Source organism: Hevea brasiliensis, chromosome 5, assembly GCF_030052815.1.
Source record: "Hevea brasiliensis isolate MT/VB/25A 57/8 chromosome 5, ASM3005281v1, whole genome shotgun sequence".
NCBI classification, from domain to species: domain Eukaryota; kingdom Viridiplantae; phylum Streptophyta; class Magnoliopsida; order Malpighiales; family Euphorbiaceae; genus Hevea; species Hevea brasiliensis.
The window spans coordinates 7,337,633-7,358,533 of NC_079497.1; the positions used below are offsets into that span (position 1 = coordinate 7,337,633).

Genomic DNA, 20,901 nt, shown 5'->3' on the forward strand with positions numbered 1-20,901 from the left:
CAATTCTTCAACAAATAACAGTCAATTGATACTTTTATGGCTTAAATTCAGGACAATGCTATGGTTTTCCTTAAAAATCATAATTTTTTTCCCGTTATATATACATATTCATAACCATAAAACCAAAAACTAGATTGGACTCGATAAAACTAATTTTTTTTAAATCTCATTTGGGCCAAAGCTAGTGGAGGAAGATTAATGCAAAAGGTTAAAAAAGCATATAGAATACAAATATTTGAATTTAATTACCTCATAACTCTTTTAAGAAATTATTCAAGCAAGATAATGAATTTTTTAGTTGGATTATCGCAAACCACAAACTGTCCACTTATTTGATTAATATGAAAAATATGAGAAATAGACAGCTTATTGTGTCGTGTTTCCCACAGATGGCGCCATTGATGCTATTCGTGGATTTTTCCTTTGGGTATGGACCTGCAAGACTAGAGAGAACATCGAGTGGGTTGGCTTGGGCAACCTTTTCAATGCTTAAGTCAGTATGGGTACTGAATAAAATATAAAATTGATTAAAGAGAACAACGTTCTTAAATGTGAAGGCTTGAGCTCCTTATATAAGCATCGGGAAGACTCCTATTTGGAGTCGGATTTAGAATTTGAGATAAGATTCCTATTTTGGAGAAAGTATAATGAGAGTGGGGTTCATAATCTCTAATAAGGTGGGTTAATTATCCTTATTGGATAATATTTATATTAGATTAGGACTCGGATATTTTAGGATGATACTGTATCAATTATATTATGGTTTTAGTGGCAAGCAGCCTAAGGCTAAAAGAGACTGAAATGCCGTGAGTTTTGCCATGCTTCTTCTTTTGGAGTCATTAAAAATATATTCGAGTTCTACTTTCTTAAGGTTTTTTGATATTGGCTTGGAGTGAAGGGCTTCCATTTTTGGGAGTGAATGGGCTTCACTTAGTTAAGCATGTTTATCAATCTAGGGGCCTTTCTTGCTCATCTTGTCTCACTTCACTCTTCATGATTGATCGTTGTAGCCTCGCTAAAAGTTGGAGTAGCTTGATGGTGTGTGCAACGATGCACAGAAATGGAATTGGGTAACATTTCCAGTGTTCGAAATGTTTTCGATATGGAAATGAGATGACATAGTTCGGAGATGTTTTTAGGTCATTTCCAGAAATATTACAAATTAGAGATGCATTTTCGGTCATGGACACATGTTTCTTTTAAAAAAAAAATTATTAGGTTAAAAATGCAAACTGCAATTGCACCGCATCACACAACACATAACAAAAGACATAGAAGAATAAGGAGGAGGAGGAGGAGGAGGAGGAGGGGGGTGTGGGGGTGTGTGGATTAGAGGACTTACCTAGCAATGCAATGCAGTGGCGATAGACGGCAACAACAACAATGATAGTGATGACACAGGTGAGGGATCTCTTCTCTACCTCTTGTGGTCTCGCGGCCTTTGACTTTCTCCATTCCTATCGTGATGCTCTAATTGTTCTTGGTTGTTTGATTATTTATAGTGGAATAGGTTTTGATTGGTTTGAGTTTTTGAATTTGATTGGATTGGATGTTTGGTTTATGATTTATATGAGAAAAATTATATATATATATTTGCTTGTCTTTTTTTTCCCTTATCATTTAATTCATTATTTTCCTTTTTTTAAATTTTTCTTTTTTAATTTCTCTCTAAAATAAATTTATCAAAAAATTTGCATGAATTAATCACAATTTTATCGCATTTAATATTAATTGTTATCTAAATGTATATCCCATAATTAAAATTTTCTCAAACTAAATTTAAAAAATTGTCACAAATAAATTTTCTTTAAAAAAAAATAAAAAATTTCTTTCAAATTCATTAAAAATTTTCAAATTTATCATATTCTTGCAATCATCGCACTACAAGAAAAGTTAAAAATAACTACGAAAATTACCGACTACAAAATTTCGTGGGTAATTTACCGACGAATTACCGACGCTTTACCGATGAAAAGAGAAATAAAATTTAAATTAATTTTTACCGATGAAATTACCGACTAATTACCGATTAAAAGTTTACCGACGATGTAATTTCGTAGGTAAAAGTGGTGCCTAACATTAGCGGCAAAAGTAGCGACCAAATAATAAAAATAACGACCAAATGTTTCGTCGGTAATTACAAACGAAATGCTTTTAAATGAGGTAATAGTAAGAAAAAAATAGAAAATAAAATTTTAAAAAAAATACCTACGAAAAATTTTTCGTCGGTAATTACCAACGAAAAGTTTTTCGTAGGTAATATTAAGAACAAAATAGAGAAGAAAATTTTTAAAAAGCTAAAAAATTTTACCTACGAATTTTTTTTGTCGGTAATTACCAACGAAATATTTTTCGTAGGTAATATTAAGGAGAAAATAGAGAAGAAAAAATCTAAAAAGCTTGAAAAAATTTTAGCTACGAATTTTTTTCGTCGGTAATTACCAACGAAACGCTTTTCGTAGGTAATATTAAGGAGAAAATAGAAAATAAATTTTTTTAAAAAAATACCTACGAAAAATTTGTCGTCGGTAATTACCAACGAAAAAATTTTCGTAGGTAATATTAAGACAAAATAGAGAAGAAAATTTCTTAAAAACTAAAAAAAATACCTACGAAAAATTTTTCGTCGGTAATTACCAACAAAAAGCTTTTCGTAGGTAATATTAAGGAGAAAATAGGAAAAAAAAATTACCTACGAAAAAATTTTAGTCGGTAATTACCAACGAAAAGCTTTTCGTAGGTAATATTTAGGAGAAAATAGAGAAAAAAAAATTCTAAAAAACTAAAAAAATTTTACCTACGAAAGGTATTTAGTCGGTAATTACCAACGAAATACTTTTCGTAGGTAATATTAAGGAGAAAATAGGGAAAAAATTCTAAAAAACTAAAAAAATTTTACCTACGAAAAAATTTTAGTCGGTAATTACCAACGAAAAGCTTTTCGTAGGTAATATTTAGGAGAAAATAGAGAAAAAAAATTCTAAAAAACAAAAAAAATTTTACCTACGAAAAGTATTTAGTCGGTAATTACCAACGAAATACTTTTCGTAGGTAATATTAAGGAGAAAATAGGGAAAAAATTCTAAAAAACTTAAAAAATTTTAGCTACGAATTGTTTTCGTCGGTAATTACCAACGAAACGATTTTCGTAGGTAATATTAAGGAGAAATTGAAAATAAAATTTTAAAAAAATACCTACGAAATATATTTAGTAATTAATTGATCAAATCACAAAAAATGTGAAATTCCCACATCGTTTGAGAATAGATTTGAGGGTAGTGAGTTTGTCTATAAAAGGAGAACTACCCTCCAACATAGAGCAATTGTGGCATAGTCACATATATGGGGTCTATGTTGGGCTCCACTAGTAATTTTTTTCAAGCCAATTAAATTTTAAAAAATTATAAATTAAAATAATTAATAATTAATATTTAATTTAAAAATTAAAAAATTAAAAAATTAATTTGAAAATTTTAAATTAAATTAAATTAAATTAAAATTTAAATTACATTTTAAATTAAATTAAATTTAAAAGTTAATTTAAAAAAAAAAAATTAAATTAAATAAAATTAATTAAAAATTAAATTTAAATTAAAAATATTAAATAAAAATTAGCTACGAAAATTTGTTTTCGTCGGTAATTACCAACGAAAAATTTTATTGGTAAATTGTCGGTAATTTATAAGAGCAAAATCTCCTACGAAATTACCTACAAAAAAATTTAAATTTACCTACTAAATAATTTGTCGGTAAATTTAGCGACAACATTTTTTTCGTCAGTAAAAATTACCTACCCTAGTATTTGTGGACGAAAAAATTTCGTCGATAATTTGTCGGTAATCACTGATTACCTACGAAATTTCAGTATATTTGGTCGGTAATTTTTGTAGTTATTTTTTTAATTTCTTGTAGTGACGTTTAAAGGAAAATTAAAGTTAAATATAAATATATTTTAAAGTTATTTTTAAAATTAAAAAATTTCAAATTTAAATATTAATTTATTTTTTATTATATATATATATATATTCACATTTCTATTTCCTATATTTTTTGAAATATTGTTTCTTTAATGTCTATTTTCACATTTCTCGTGTCCATATTTCCGTTTCCACGTTACATAAGGTGCGAACGGCTCGTGTGCTGTTCAAAGGAGCGGTGCATGCCCATTTTGAAACCCACGGATTGGAGACCCGTTTTGCCTTGGCCACCTAAGATTTTTTTTTTCTTGGGATTTATATGTTGGATTTTAAATGGTTTGGGCCTTCGAAACTGTTGCGATTACTAATGTCTCTTTTGGGTGAAAATTATATACTATATGTAGGCAAACCCACATAGATGAAAAACTGATGTTATAATAATGAATTAACAGTGATAAATTTTATAAAAAAATTATTTTTTATGCATTAAAAATTTTTTTATTTTCATAAATTATGACTATTTTTTATATAATTATTACATTATAATTAATTTGTTATTTCAAGTATTAATTCTATATAAAATAGCTAGATATAATATAATTTTTGCTTCCTTGCACTGCAATTTGCATATTAATAAATATTTCTCATTGAAAAATAAAATAAAGTATTTGTGGCATTTTTTTTTTAAATTAGGGATAGTAAAACTTTCCAAACCCGTTCCACCCCGATTCGAACCTGATCAATTTTTTCTGATTTTATCTCGATTACGATTTATGTAGAACAGAAATTGAAATACTTTTTTCATATTTCGAAACCCATAACCCGTCTTACATAATAATATATTATTTTATATAAATATATTATTAAAATAATATATAAAATTTATATTTCTAATTATATTTTATTTTTAATAAATAAATTTATATTATATATTAATAAATTAAATAAAAATAAAAATAAAAATAAAATATAATCCGTCTCGCTGTCATTCCTATTTGAGATACACGGGAGCTATTGACGTTACTGCTTTTAGAGCCGTTGGATTTTAAAATCTAAAGCTTCTCTGCAAAAGCATGGGTTCCCTTGTGAGCGGATAACCGCTTTTTGGAAGTTGGGATCTTCTTATGCGGGAATAAACCGAAAAAAGCGTATGAATTATTTGATTAATATTTAATTTATGATTAATGATTTTGTTGATACAATTCATTTCATTTTAGTTTAAATTTAAAATTTTATAATTTTAAAAATTATCCTAATATTACCAAATTTTATAATTCTGAAAATTATCATAATATCACTGAATTAAATGTTATTATTTAATTAATAATTTTTAATTTAGCTGCCCCAAATAAGCTAGATGCAACCATTAGCATAAATAAAAAAACACATTGCTGTTAAAATCTATACCTTTTATTTATGCGTTACAAAACAAACATTTAATCATGCTTTACTAATTTAATAACTAAAATAAAAAAAATAAAATTCCCATATTTACTTATAATATATTTTTTTAGCACATATGGGTAATCTTGTTATATTCCATTAAAATTGTCACATGGGATTTCCTTTTTGCACATGTAATTAGGAATGTAATTATATAAAATAATGGATAAAGAGCAAATTAAAATCATTTTATTCAAATCTAAATTAATTAATAATTTAAATATTTAAGCATGATTAAAATTTATCTTAAATTATATGATTATTATAATTTTTAAATATTTAATTAATAGTTTATATAAAAATACACATATATTTAATTAAATTTATTTTCATATTTTGATTTTTAATATAATATTATAATTACAAAGAAAATTATAGAAACATATATTTTTATATTTAATATAAATATATATATATACACATAAATAGAAAATATTCAATCTATAAAATTTAAATTAAATTTAAAATTGATATAAAAATTAATTTTAAAATTCATTAAGCACCCCCTTTGGTTTTGTCAAAACAAGACGCTAATTGCCAATTAAAAAAAGGCTGCCCATGTCTTAACTAATTGGAGGTATCCTTGGGAATTCCTTCTATGCGATGAACGTCAACGGCCAAATAAATAAAGCTACGTGAGCCCAACACTTCACGTTTCGAAATCTGTAGAGCATTTGACGTGGCCACAATGTATTTTTCTTTCTTTCTTTCTTTCTTTCTTTATTTTTTCTTCTGCTTTGCTTTTTCTCCAATTCATGCTTTTTCTCCAATTCAAGCTTTCCTTACCAACCCATTGAATTTGTTATCCTCTTCTTATCATGTTTTGAACATAAAAGCTATGGATTTATTCAATTTTTGTTCTTAAATTTCTAATTTATTTTATTCAATTAATATCCCAATATGAAAAATTTATAAAGAAAGAATAATATTTATTTTCAATTGAAAAATCATTTGGCAATATATATATATATATCTTAAATAGTATTTTTATCATCTCTTGTCACATCATCAATTTAATAATTTAATTTAATTATTTTTTTAATTTAATTTGATTAAAATATCAATTCAAAACTTTAAAATTTTAAAAATAATCTTAATATAATTAAATTAAAACGTATTATTATTATTATTTCAAAAGAAAATGGAGTTTGTGCTAAAAAAAAAGAAAGAAAGGAAGAAAGAAATGGAGGTTCACCAGCCAAAGGCCACATGGATAGGTCTTGAAACCATTTGATGGTGCTCTCATCTTCTTTTTTACTGCGTCCACGTGCCATTTGACCCTACGTTCAAAAAAATTTTTTTTTTTCCACTCGCTGTGAAATTTAGGACTGTAAAGAGACACTAAAGAAATCAAATTTACACATTTAGGAGGTTGTTCATGGATTTTAGTATGGATGGTAATGGATTGAATTTTTTAGATATTTGATTTAATTGAATTTTTATAGATTAAATTTTAATAGCATATAATTGAGTTTGAAATGAGTTTAAATTTGAAATTTAATACTTGTGAGGTGGTTTGAGTTACATTTGAATTATATATATTTGATATTTATTATTCAAATTTATTTATATAAATATTAATTAAATAAAAAAAATATATTTTTATAATAATATTTATCAATTTTTATATATTTTACTTTGAATAGAATAAAATTTAATTATTTTATGAAATTATGAGATTTATAAAATATACATTTTTCATACAAAATTTTTTATGTAGATTTTGAATTAAAATATATAAAATTAAATAAATTTAGTATTTTATAATAAATTTTAATCGAATTTGAGACGTATTTCAGTTTTAATAATATTGATCAAATTTAAATAGAATGATTTTTGTTAGTACCCTATCGTTGCGATCCATAGATTCCAAATAAAATGTGATGAAAATTGACAAATCTTAAAATATATGATAAATCGAGGAGTATGTTTTTAAGCTGTTGGATTTAGGATATATACCAAAAGATGCAATTATTTTTGTGAATTTTTAAATGTGGTTAAGTTCCTTGAATCGTTTTTAGAAGGTGTTTCTCTTCGCTTTAAATTGTAAACCGGTCAAATTAATTTATAAAATTTAAATTTAAATTTATTTATTTATTTATAATATTTTTTAAATTTATAAATTGAGTTTATAAGTTAAAAAATAAATTGAGGAGGTCAAATTTTTTTATTTTAATGGTTATAAATCTTGTATTTGTAAATTAGTTTAGTCAAATATTTTATTATATTATCCTCATTTAATTTTTAAAATTTCACTATAAATATCATTTAATGTCCCTTTTAGTAATTTTAATAATAAATATACTTATAAACTATTTTTTACTAAATATATTAACTGCTTATCAATCACTTATAAATATTTTAACCAAATATATAACTGCTTAAAATTTTAATAGTTTTAAGCTCAAATTAATTTATACACTAATTTTATAAATTAGGTCAAACACTTTTAAGAGACTTTTAGATAAATTAGAGAAGAATTACCTTTTAACATGTAGTTGATTTTATTTGATATTAATCAAAATTAATTTTTAATACCTTTATTTTTATTAATTTATTTTATAAATTTCTTCCAATTTCATAATAATCCACACTCTTATATGTATGCATTCAATGAAACATAATACTTAACAATTTATAAGGCTAATTATTTTTATAATCTATTAAGGTTGTGGTTATCATAAGTTTGGTCTAGCTTAATAATTATTCAATTAAATATTTATATTTAAATTTGTATATTCTTTATACATACTTAAATTAATTTTATACATATTTCAAGATAAATATTTAATTAATGATTATTAAACTAGTTCGCATATGAGTTGGAGTTTATTTTAGATATACCCAGGTTCTGATTAATAAAATTCAAGTGTATTTGAAATTCAAAGTTTTAAATTTAAATAGCATTAAATAAATAGAATATGGAAAATTGATTTTCCTAAAATTAAAAAAGAAATTTATTAAATAAAAATAAAAAAAATCCAAATTTGATTAACCGATAAATTAATCTAGATTAAACAGTAAAACTAAACAATAAATTTACAAATTTAATATAAATATTATTTTTATGTGGCTTTAATTTTTAATATGTTTTTATTGATTTGAATTATAATTCAATTTGAAAGTTTCTTATTACTTCCTGATAGGAATAAAGGTGTGAGTTCTGCAGTGATAAGTGGAGGGTATAAATTGATATAAATATTATATTATTATTTAATTATAAAAATATTTAATTATAAAATATTTAAAAAATATATTGAGATTAAAATTTAAAAATTTTAAATAATTATATTTTATTATTTTTCATAAAATTTTTTTTCTCTTTTATTATCCATAAATTCAAACCTTTTCATTGAATTATATAAATTTTATGTAATTATGTGTATTTTAAATTTACTTTTCTGTTATAGTAATTTTTTAATATAAGAATTAAATAATAAATTAGTTTTATAATTTGTGTACGAAATTGAAAGGAAAAAAATTATTTTATTGTTATTATTATTATTTTTTTTTATTTCAAGGCATTGAGATACACGACGTCGTCGCTGGCCGAGAAACTATGACAGATTAGGATCTTACAGGTTAGGCATTGGGCTTTGACCTTACTTTCCCGTGCAGTTTTGGAGAAGGAGAGCCTGTTGTTTATGAATTTTTTTTTTTTTTCCCCCTGTTCCCAAATCTCTCCTTCCTTGAGTTCTTCCCCCTCTCTTCCTTTCCCTCTCGGTTATGTGAAACTCGAAGAATAAAACAAAACGAAGCAAAAACACTATCACAATCTCTAGGGTTTTTTCAACTCTCAATCTGTTCAATCAAACGCTTTCAGATTCCACTCTCTCCATCGAATTCTATCACTTCCCTGTAAGTTACTACGCAATTCTCCCCCTCATTCAGTTCTCTTTATTCGATCATTTAAGCCTCAATTGATCTCGTCTAATTTCTTTGCATTCCCTCTTCTCTTCTTTATTTTGACTTGTGTCTGTATATCAGTTTTCTTTACTTAATTTTTTTTAGGGTTTGGATCGCCTTTATTTTCGTCGATTTTACCAGTCTCAATCGTAATTTTTCATCTATAATTTGTTTCTGAATGAATTATTCATTGGAGAAGTCTGAATTAAGCAATAGAGACCAGTTGGAGATTACGAAGGATATTACTACCCTGTGCTGAATTCTCCAACAATTGATTATTACATGTTGTTGCTTTATGCATAAGAAGCGGCGATTAATGGGTCGTTACTTTTATTAGGGCATATCTGCGTTTTATTTTTCTTTGACGAGGACAGTATTCTGATGCTGGTTATGCCATTCATTATATTTTTAGAGTTGTATGGAAGTGAGAACGCGTATGCATAGATGAAGTGGGATAACTTGCAATGCTGGCGATGATGATCTTATAATTGTAAAATGGTAGCTCTATTAGTATGGAGTAGGAAGGAAAACTATATTAAGGATAACTTGCTCTATGTTACTGGCTCACTGTACCATTCACACGAATTCAAATTATGATTCACCAATCTACTAGTTTCTGCACCAGCCCCTGAAAGATAGTGTTGGTTATCTTTATTTTGTGGAGGAGTTGTACTTTTACCTCATGATGCATTTTTTTTGGGGGTTCAGTCCTTACTGGCCAGTTCATGTGTTTCTACCCATTTTGTAATGTTTCAGTTATTCTTTTTTTTTTTTTTTGCTCTTTACAATTTAGAATTTTTTTCATGCTGTTTCTGGACAGAGTTACTTGTAACAAAAATTTAATTTATGGTAAGAAAAATATAGCTTAGCTTTGCACTTAGAATCTGCTATTTTGCTTCTACTGCATTCAATTAAATGAAAATGTAAAAGATACTAGTTGGGTTCTTCACTTCCTCTAATTAGCATTGGGTACTGATTTCTTAGAAAAAGGCTACCACTTCTTGGGAAAGTAGGTATAAATAATTTTAGTTGGTGCATATTATTAACAACTTTATTGAATTAGAATGTAGCTGGCTGCAACTCTAGTTTCACTATTAACTGATTTCAAATTTATATTATATTAGGGGTTATTGCAATGCACCGTGTGGGTAGTGCAGGGAACAATTCCAATTCTGTTCGCCCGCGCAAAGAGAAGAGGCTTACGTATGTGCTGAGTGATGCTGATGATACAAAGGTGAAGCAGTCTTGTAGTTATTTGGTAGTCAGCATTTGTCTATTTGATGTGGTATATAAATACTTAAGTTGCATGATTGGGATATGTAGTGTTCATGTTTTTGTCCTCTCTTCAGTTTGTGAACTTCTTATGTAAATTTTATTTCTGTAATTTAATGCTTCTCTTGCTAGTTTATAATATGGTAATACTGCTAAACCATAAGATATAATCCATTTGGTTCATACATTACTTCACTTGTATGGTTTTAAAGTATACATGCTGTTCATCAAATTAGATAAAGAATCTTGTATGTTCACAAAATTCAAATTGACTATGATTTTGTTCTGACTACTTAATAATAGCAATATTGGGCCCCTCTTCTTTGCTTGCTATCTTTATCGTTTGGAGAAAATTTGGAGCTGGAGCCCATGATCTTCCTTCTACAAGGTAATGTATTAATCCACTCCATATTGGGGGCAATGTCGTCGATTTCATGACTTCACTTCAGTAATGCTTTCTAGATAAGCTATAGTTAGATTATAAATATTGAAGTATGTTCTGGGTTCAGTAGAAAGCATTTTAGTTTCCTGCTTCTGATGTTGGGAGTTTGAAGGAGTTTTGCAACATGAATTTTATGCCGTTGCAAAGGTTGAGATCCATCCTTTTAATTTTGCGACCAACATTACCAACTTGTAATGAATGCAGCCTCATCTCTTGAACGTTGTGCTTCTCCTTATTTTCAAAGATTTATGTGTTTGGGTAGCATTTTTTGACCATCAATGGTGTGATAAACCTAATATGGCATGTTGTTGGATTTCTATTTTGCAGCATTGTGCTGGCATAAATTGCTTGGCTGTGTTAAAATCACCTGTATCTGATGGGAGTGATTACCTCTTCACTGGGAGTCGTGATGGCACACTGAAGAGATGGGCATTGGCTGAAGATTCTGCTTCATATTCTGCTACATTTGAATCACATGTTGATTGGGTACCTTTATTTTTCCCTGTGGCATCTTTTTCATTATTATACTTGACACATAACAGGGGTCTGGTTGATGTTTAATTTTTTAGTGTTGATGCATGTTCAGCCGATTTCCATACCTCACTAACTGCATGGGACTTTGAAGGGAGCAAATCTGAGTTGGTGTTTTGCAGTTAGAATGAATGTTGTGATTTACCATCAAATGAACACCTCACTCCCACACATCCACCCCTAATCCCTTCCAAAAAGAGAAAATGGAAAGAAGGAAGCTTTATCTTTTTTGAACAAGTATCTAATATGATACTTTAGATCTCCTTTATTTTTTTTGGAAGATTAGTGTTAAACTGTATTATTTTTATGTTACATGCATAAGGTACATATATATCAATGCCAGGGATACGATTTAATGGAGCATTTCTGGTTATGTAGGTAAATGATGCTGTCCTTGTTGGTTATAGTACACTTGTCTCCTGCTCCTCAGACACCACCCTCAAGGTCTGTCAGCCTTTATATTTTTTGTTGCTTTACCTATTAGTTATGGTTGTTTCCTTGTTGATTGATATGTTTGTTTATTTATCTGTTGTGATTTACCAGACTTGGAATTGCTTGTCTGATGGAATTTGTACCAGGACTCTTCGACAGCACTCTGACTACGTTACTTGTCTTGCTGCAGCAGAAAAAAATGTAATTTCCTTGTCACTTTTTTTCTTCTTCTTTTTTTTTTTTCGATCTTATTAACTGCACATATGAAAGGTTCCTGCCATCTAAGTTTCATACTTAATTTTATAGAATCATATTTGTAGGTATGATTAGTGTGATCCTATATGTTGTCAAAATCATTTTCTGATCCTCTTCTAGTGTCATGCTTTTTAGAGCAATATTGTTGCCTCTAGTGGCCTTGGTGGGGAGGTTTTCATATGGGATCTTGAAGCTGCACTTGCTTCAGTCTCAAAGTCAAATGATGCGATGGAAGAGGATTGTTCAAATGGTGTCAATGGTTCTGGCAATCCATTGCCCATGACAAGTTTACGCACCATTGGGTCAAGCAACAACATATCTATGCATACAACTCAGTCCCATGGATATGTCCCAATTGCTGCGAAAGGCCATAAGGAGTCAGTTTATGCATTGGCAATGAATGAGAGTGGAACTATTCTCGTCTCTGGTGGAACTGAGAAGGTATATTTTGATATTATAGTGATTAATGTGTTTAGTCTTAAGACTATTAAAAAGTCATTTATGAAGTTTCTCTTGGACAGCTTTTATGGTTTTGATCATAATGGTTTGAGAAGGATTCTGGTGTATTATAAGCGAGAGCAATGTATATAATGTCTCTATTCCTATAGGTTGTGCGTGTTTGGGATTCGAGAACTGGTTCAAAGACTATGAAGCTAAGAGGGCACACTGATAATATTAGGGCTTTGCTTTTGGATTCTACTGGCAGGTTTGTTGAATGGGTTTGCTTCTTGTTCATGTTAGCTTTTTGGACTTTTTTATGGTTAAAAAAATTTAATTTTGGATTGGTTATTAGTTTCTAGCTTATGTTGAATTAGAAAGGAAGATTGTAGGTGCAGCTTCTTCTGCATGCTAAGGTAATATACAGAATTGAAGCCTGGGGTTGGGGGTGTTGGTCTAGCTAATTGAGATGATGTATCAATAGCACATTTTACAACTCCACTTTTATCATTGTGAAAAAGCCTATAAACTGTTTGAGAACGCCTTTTAAGTGTCATTAAAAACTTGCTGTACTTGACATGTAAAAGATTTTGTGTTTAACCAATGTGCTTGTAAATATAATGGAAAATGTTTGGGGGGGGGGGGGGGGGTGTTACTGGTGGAAAGGAAGAGCTAGGAGAGGAGGGGACTTCTCTGTCATTTGTGGCTGAAGCAAGATAAAGCTGATGTCCTTGAGAGAGATGAGTTATGTGACAGATGGATTTTTGGTGAATGTAATGCGATCTTGTGTTTCTGGTTACTAAATTTCTGGATTATGTAAAACAAGGATTTTTTTTGATAGAGCTGTTGCTTATCGACACATAGGTTAAAATAGAAATAATAATAGAACATTCAACAATTTGTGTTGTTTTTGTTTTCTTAAGGTTGCATGTCAAGATGATGTGGTTGAATGACAAACGTAAATGTTCTATTTCAATATGAACCGCCAAAAAATGTGGAATGTGTTTCTTGTAGCTGAATTATTAAGTGACAGTCTGATATTGGTTTTCCTGCTTCAGTTAATTAGTTGGCTTAAAGGATCTGCAGAAAGCAGCTGGACCAAATCTTGAACTTTCACTACCTGTAACATGGAGAAGACAAGCCAAAAGGGATGTGACCAAATAGGAATATGTAGGGATGAGGCAAATCAGTTTAGAGAAAGCGTAGAAAGAAAATGAGAGGGGTAGGGAATCTGGGGAAGGAGAGAAAGAAAAGCTGATAACCGACAAATGTAGCTTCCTTTGTTGCTAAATTCTGTCTAATCTCTTTGAACAGAAAACCCTAATGTGGAGAAGAAATTTTCATGTAACAATAACCCATAATTGCAACTAATGATGAACCCTGTCCAACATATATGTAATCAAACAAGGCATATGAACCCTGAGACCATAAGTAGAACAAATTCTTGGCATCTCATAAAATGAAGTCCCCAACTCAAACTGGCAAACATGTTGACTGAAAAAAAAGGCTACATCAGAATATAGTGGGTGTATCCATCTTTTTTTTTTTATTTTATTTTATTTTTTTTCCGGGTTCTGCTTGTTATCATGAAGGCTTTTGACTGAAATTATATGCAAATTATATTGCGTTTTAACATAATTTATTAGTGAATGGGGTGCAGCTGGATCTTTTCTTAACCAATTACTTATCAGTTTAGCTAATTTAATTGCATCGCTTATCTATATTTTGTTTATTTAATTGTAGTTTTATTTAAGTTACTAACAGAATTTCCAAAGTTCATTCTTGCAGGTTTTGCTTATCTGGATCCTCTGATTCTATGATCAGGTAGATATTTTAGGACCTTTCCCTCCCTCCCCATTTTCCCTACTGTATTATATGGCTCTCACTCAGGCCATTAAAATACAAAACAACTTGTTTTTAATTATTTATGGATTGCCTTATAGACTATGGGACCTTGGTCAGCAGCGTTGTGTGCATTCATATGCTGTGCATACAGATTCTGTCTGGGCACTTGCCAGCACACCAACGTTTAGCCATGTTTATAGTGGTGGGAGGGACCTATCCGTAAGTGATTTTCTTGCAAACTTAACTATTTAAATCTTTTCAATTTTTTCTTGTATTTTCTTTTTACTATTTTGCTTTGATGATCAAAATTTTTGATGCCCAATTCTGTTTGTACCTTCAGTTATACTTGACAGACTTGGCAACAAGAGAGAGTCTTTTGCTTTGTACAAAGGAACATCCTGTTTTGCAGTTGGCATTGCATGATGATAGCATATGGGTTGCGACAACAGATTCTTCAGTTCATAGATGGCCTGCCGAAGGACGCAATCCTCAAAAGGTCTTCCAAAGAGGTGGTTCATTTTTAGCTGGAAACCTATCCTTTTCGAGGGCGAGGATTTCTTTAGAAGGATCGACTCCGGTAAGTAATTCTTAGCTTATTCTTTTCAATTAATTTCTTTATGTTTCTTGATGCTCGACGCTATATATTTAATCAATTGATTAATTAGATTTGTCTTTTACCACTTCCGCCAACTAAGGCATGTGGTGGCAAGAATACTTATATCTTTATATCTGCATATTTACATTCTGACTTTGGGTAACTTCTCACTTTTATTGATGATTTTTTTTTAGTTGAGTATCAGAAATGTTTTTAAATGGTTTCTCTCTCTCTCTCTCTCTCTCTCTCTCTCTCTCTCTCTCTCTCTCTCTCTCTCTCAACTGGTGGACACAAACTTTTTTCTTCCTTATTTGGTAAACTACTTTTTTCCGAGGATTTAACTCAAAATCGTTTAGAGTGGAGAAAAAGAATCCATATAGCCGACCCCAAATTTTTGGGATAGAGACTTAGTTGAGTTGAGTATTTGGTAAACTACTTTGACATTTGTAGGTTTCTGTCTACAAAGAACCAACTTTAAGCATTCCTGGAACTCCGGCAATAGTGCAGCATGAAATTTTAAATAACAGAAGACATGTCCTGACAAAGGTAAGCATGTTTGTAACATCAGTGTGTTATGTGCAACTGGAGTTCTATGAAACTTATGAATCACCCTGCTTGATAGGATACTACTGGTTCAGTGAAGCTATGGGAGATCACAAGGGGTGTTGTAGTTCAGGACTTTGGAAAGGTAACATCTCTGTCCTTTTCCGTTTTTATGTCAATATATGGTTGTATTTTTGCATGATGGTACCCCTATTTTTGGAAGTCGTAGGATGGCACAACTACTTATATGTTCATTCATGATGTCATGCATACACATGTATGTGGCAGCTGTCAAGGTTGGTGTATTGCAGTAATTATTCATACTTCTAATTTTATCCTTTCGCCAGGTGTCATTTGAGGAGAAAAAGGAGCAATTATTTGAAATGGTATGTATGATGAATTTTTTTCACAATGCTTTAGTATGGGAGTTTTGGTGGATTTTGTTGATTCTCTTGCTGCTCTAGGTAAGCATCCCTGGGTGGTTCACTGTGGATACAAGGCTTGGAAGCCTGTCTGTTCATTTGGACACACCACAATGCTTTTCTGCAGAGATGTATTCTGCAGACCTTAACATAGCCGGAAAACCTGAAGATGATAAGGTAAATTATTAACTAAATCTCAAATTAATGGCGGTATTGTGTAACAGGGCCTTTTTCTACTGTAGTAAAGGATCTTCCAAGTGTTGTACTTAATTGTGAAACCGGATTGCTTGCCATAAAGTTTACTATTAACAAATTCATGTATTGCTTTGACCAATGATCTGCAGGTCAATCTAGCTCGTGAAACCCTTAAAGGTCTGTTGGCTCATTGGATGGCGAAAAGAAGGCAAAGACTTGGATCCCAATCTTCAGCTAATGGGGACGTTTTATCTGGGAAAGATATTACTTCCAGAAGTCTTGCTCGTTCAAGAATTGAGATAGATGGTAGCGCCGAAAATGACTCCATGGTGTATCCCTCGTTTGAATTTTCAACAAATTCCCCTCCTTCAATTATCACTGAAGGCTCTCAAGGAGGCCCATGGAGAAAGAAAGTGACTGATTTAGATGGAACTGAGGATGAAAAGGACTTCCCTTGGTGGTGTTTGGATTGTGTATTGCATAATCGCCTTCCTCCAAGAGAAAACACCAAGTAGTCTTTTGACTTTGTTGCTTTCTTCTCATGTGTGTATGTATGTGTGTTTCACTTAATTGACATTTTACTTGCGAGACATAGACATAAAAAGCATGCTTATGTGAAACTATGCATCTATTGAAGGCCATTATCCTTCTTGTTCTTTGAACTTATCCTGCATGACTTGGAACTTTCTATGTGAATATGCTTTATTTTGGGCTTGGATTTGCAATGAACAATAGATGTGTTCTTGTGCTCATGCTGAGTTGATTTAAGTAGGTTTCTTGCCGAGGTAAATAATTTAAATTGTTGAATTTCCCCAGGTGCAGCTTTTATCTGCATCCTTGTGAAGGTTCAGCTGTACAGATCCTCACGCAAGGCAAGCTGAGTGCACCCCGCATACTGAGAATACACAAAGTAAGTTTAATTCTGTAACTTGAAAGAATATATTTTGAATGTATGCTAGAAGCATTTGATTATAAAGAGATAAGTTATAACGTATGTGTTGTTTACATATGTTTTATGGGACTTAAAATATGTCCAGCGAGATTTTTTACACAAATTTGTTAATATGGTCTTTTCTGTGACATGCACGGAGTGGGGATCAGAAACTGTTTAATCATTGTTCTCCAAGAAAAACTACCTTGTAAGATGCATATATCTGAGCTGTAAATTTTTGTCTCAAAACAATATGTGCCCTATGTAAGTGAGTGGGTTCAAGCAATAGGACAATAGAAGTGGAGATAGACCAAAAGCAATGTAGATGGAAGTGGTAAAAATTATTTAAATATCAAATTAGTTAAAAGAGTGTTTTCTGGTCAATGGGGCTGAATGTAGGAAAACTTCTTTCTTAGCCAAACCCAAACAGTCTGGGAGGTTTTGTTGACTTGAGGATCATTTGCTCTGTTTCAAAAGTAAATGTTTATGATGCATTTATGGTATGTGCCCTTGCAACTAATTTTATGTAAGGTATTTCCTCAATTTATAGCATCTTGGAGATCACACCTCCCTGTCCCTGCTGTTTGCATCTTCAAATGCTTTATGATCTGAAGTTATACTACTAACTAGAAACCAAGTAGGTAAATTGTGTAATTGCATGTGGTTATATCCCTGTGAACACATATGTATCAGCTTTCTTTTAAAAGGTTACTTATTTTAACATGCTCTTGAGAGCTTTAAATTCTATTCCTTCCCCTGTGCTCTTTGTTTCTTTTCATTCCTTTTTTATCCTTTTTTATAATTTCTTCAAATGATGGAATGCAAAAATCAAAGGCAAGATGGAACAAACTAATGACAGTAAGCAACATTGTCCTTAAAATAGAGAGGAGGAAAGATTAAATTTTTACGTACTGATGATGCCTTAGTTTATAAAATCCCTCTATATGTCTGTCAATTATTGTTAGATATAAGAACTCAACACAAGGGGAATTCATGAAGGCGGATGAGGAGCTGAATGAATTGACAATCATAGCACATTTATTTCCGGGAACATTTTCTTTGAAAATCAAATAGAAAAACTGATGGTATTATATGTGTCAGTTGACTAATACAAATTATGTGACAGTGATCCAGTGCACCTTAAGCTTTGGCCACACTTTTGGAAGATATTAAATATAATTCGTTAAATTGTGTTAGGTTGTGCTGTACTGTTGTCCTTTTGCTTGATTGATTAAAGAATACACTGTGACCCACCATGGTCCACTGCTACGATTATGTAGGTTGTCAATTATGTCATAGAAAAGATGGTCCTTGACAAACCGCTGGATAATCCTGATGGAAGTTTTGCTCCTGGACTTGGTGGAGGACAGTTACAGCATTCCACTGTTGGAGATGGATCCTATCGACCTGGACTGAAGCCTTGGCAAAAGCTGAGGCCTTCCATAGAGATTTTGTGCAACAATCAGGTAATTGGATATTTATTTTTTGCTTTGGGGATGCCCTTGAAAACTGTTATAGATACTAGGAGCCGTTCATTGTGAGAGAATAATCCTCAATTATACGATAAGGTTACAGACATGCACAAATACATATAATACGTGCAGATTGTATAGGAAAACATTTGTGTACTTGTATGACAGATTGGATCAGATTTTACCTCACTGCCAACTTGCGATGGCCTCAGCAAGCTTTTCTGCACTTGATATAGTTGCTATGGCCTCGACAAGGTTTACGGCAATTAATGAAATCTCAGTCAACAAATTAAAAGACATTGGAACAGAAACAAGATAGCAACAAAGTTTTTATGTAGTATGGTCAAGTAAGTTAACACTTCAGAACTGTCTGGCATACTTCCTTCTATCAAATGCTTTCTCTTGATTATTTTTCGTTTCCATTTCTCAAGTGTGCCAGTCTGGCAGATGAATGAAAATTTACAATAACTTGTAGACCTCAATTGCACTTATTTTAATATGTGATTTGTTTCACTTAAGCCAATTATACTTCTACTTAAGTTGTTTTAGTCGAGTAATGTAGTTGAACCACAAACCAAAGGCTAGAGATGTTTGGTGCTTCTGCCTAATGATTCTACATTTTTTAGGTCTTATCCCCAGACATGAGCTTAGCCACCGTGAGAGCTTACATATGGAAGAAACCTGAGGATCTGGTCCTTAACTACAGACTGGTTCAGGGCAGGTGACTCCATACAACTTTTGGGAGGAGGTGAGCATTAAGTTGATGTTATCTTCTCATGATATTATTCACTTAACTCTATGAATCTGGTTCATCTCAATTTTCTCCTTCAGTTGAAATATATTTCGTGCATTCTTTTGTATTAGCGAAAGCTTCCCTACATTTTTCTTTTAAAAAAGGATAGTGAAATTATTTTGGTTTCCCCATTTCTCTAGGCAAGTATCATTTTTTTTTAATGCATTGATAATGACTTTAATGTTGAACATGCTAAGTGTCTGTTTGGCATTGAGTTTGAGAGGCCAAAATTGTTTTTCTGAATAAAAGTACCATTTTAGATTTTATTTAAAAAAATAGCTTGAAAAAAACTGTTTTGTTGTTTTAGTGTTCTTATGACCAAAACTTATTAAATTTAAATTTAAATTACTTTTTAATACTTTATAATTAGTATATTTAAAAAAGTAATTTTTTTAACAGCAGTTTCAATAGCAATGTTAAACAGGCCCTAAGTCATGCTTATTTGGTTGTTTGTAGAACAAATGGTTGCTCTATTTTCAGACTGTTATTTAATGGGTTACAGGGGGAACTTGGCTCTCTGATGGAAATATTGTGCTTGTGTAAAATATTGGGGAACACATTGGTTCTTCAGGGGTCCTCAGCATAATCAGTCTTATAATGATCCTTGTAAATTTGGAAAAGCAATTGATTTCTGGCCATTCTCCAAACTAGCTGAGAAGATCTTGGTTAGCGTTTTCCTTTGTTGGACTGATGGTGTATAACTTTTGAACCTCGTCTAGCCAGCATGCAAGCTATTTTTGATGGACATAGCAAAGTCATAGGGCAAGTCTGCACGTGGCAATAGAATTGTTTGTGACTGTTGAGAGTTAATGGCAAGGAGCTTGCTAAGCGGTGCCAACTAGAGTCATGATGTGGAAAGCTTTGTAGATTTGTATTGTTGGTACAATACATAGCCATAGAAACTGTTATTAAGGTTTTTCTTTATTTTTTTATTATGTTCTTTTTGCTTTTCGTGGAAATAATACAATTTCCATTCATTTTGATCTAGTCATTTTATTTATCTGCCTACAATTTTTTTGCCCACTTCGAATGCTCCCATGTAACCTTTTTCGAGGTGAACAATACTCTGTAACTGCAGAAGTATTCGGTGAGAGCATTTAAAGAGATTATAGGCTTCTTACCACTCTAACCTACACTTTTACATGCAGTCAATTGAATGTTTGAACCTGCTATAGTTGTACTCATTATTTTTCCATCGAAATATCTTTTTATCTTTTTATTTTTTCTATTGGAATTCAATTTGTACGTGGTCCATGCGCATACGCATACTCGTGTGTAATTGGGTTATTTAGTAGTCCAGTGGGGCTTAGCAATTTTGTTTGCAGTCATATAATTTGTTTCGAGTTTGCTGTAAGTTTTAGAAGTAAGTTGAATGATTGATCTGATCCATGATGGGTACTTTGTATCTTGTATGTTTATGCTTACTGTGTCCCTATTGTGTCCTCTGACTGGTTAAGACATCTCAAAGT

General features: G+C 30.9%; 1 protein-coding gene across 2 annotated transcripts; it reads left to right on the top strand.

Moving 5' to 3' along the window:
* Window positions 1–8,954: 8,954 nt before the first annotated feature.
* LOC110637787 (uncharacterized) lies at window positions 8,955–20,555 on the top strand. 2 transcript variants are annotated; one of them, XM_021788118.2, is made up of 19 exons: window positions 8,955–9,218; window positions 10,391–10,500; window positions 11,308–11,466; window positions 11,890–11,955; window positions 12,055–12,144; window positions 12,334–12,639; window positions 12,807–12,904; window positions 14,425–14,460; window positions 14,580–14,700; window positions 14,822–15,058; window positions 15,527–15,622; window positions 15,699–15,764; window positions 15,967–16,005; window positions 16,084–16,218; window positions 16,386–16,747; window positions 17,053–17,146; window positions 18,448–18,633; window positions 19,266–19,387; window positions 19,889–20,555. In XM_021788118.2, the coding sequence occupies exons 2-18, from the start codon at window positions 10,402–10,404 to the stop codon at window positions 19,362–19,364; spliced, it is 2,289 nt and encodes a 762-aa protein (XP_021643810.2). In that variant the 5' UTR covers window positions 8,955–9,218; window positions 10,391–10,401; the 3' UTR covers window positions 19,365–19,387; window positions 19,889–20,555. The 2 variants fall into 2 exon arrangements, with proteins under 2 accessions (XP_021643810.2, XP_021643809.2); XM_021788117.2 differs by having other exon boundaries at window positions 19,935–20,555.
* The last annotated feature ends 346 nt before the right edge of the window (window positions 20,556–20,901 follow it).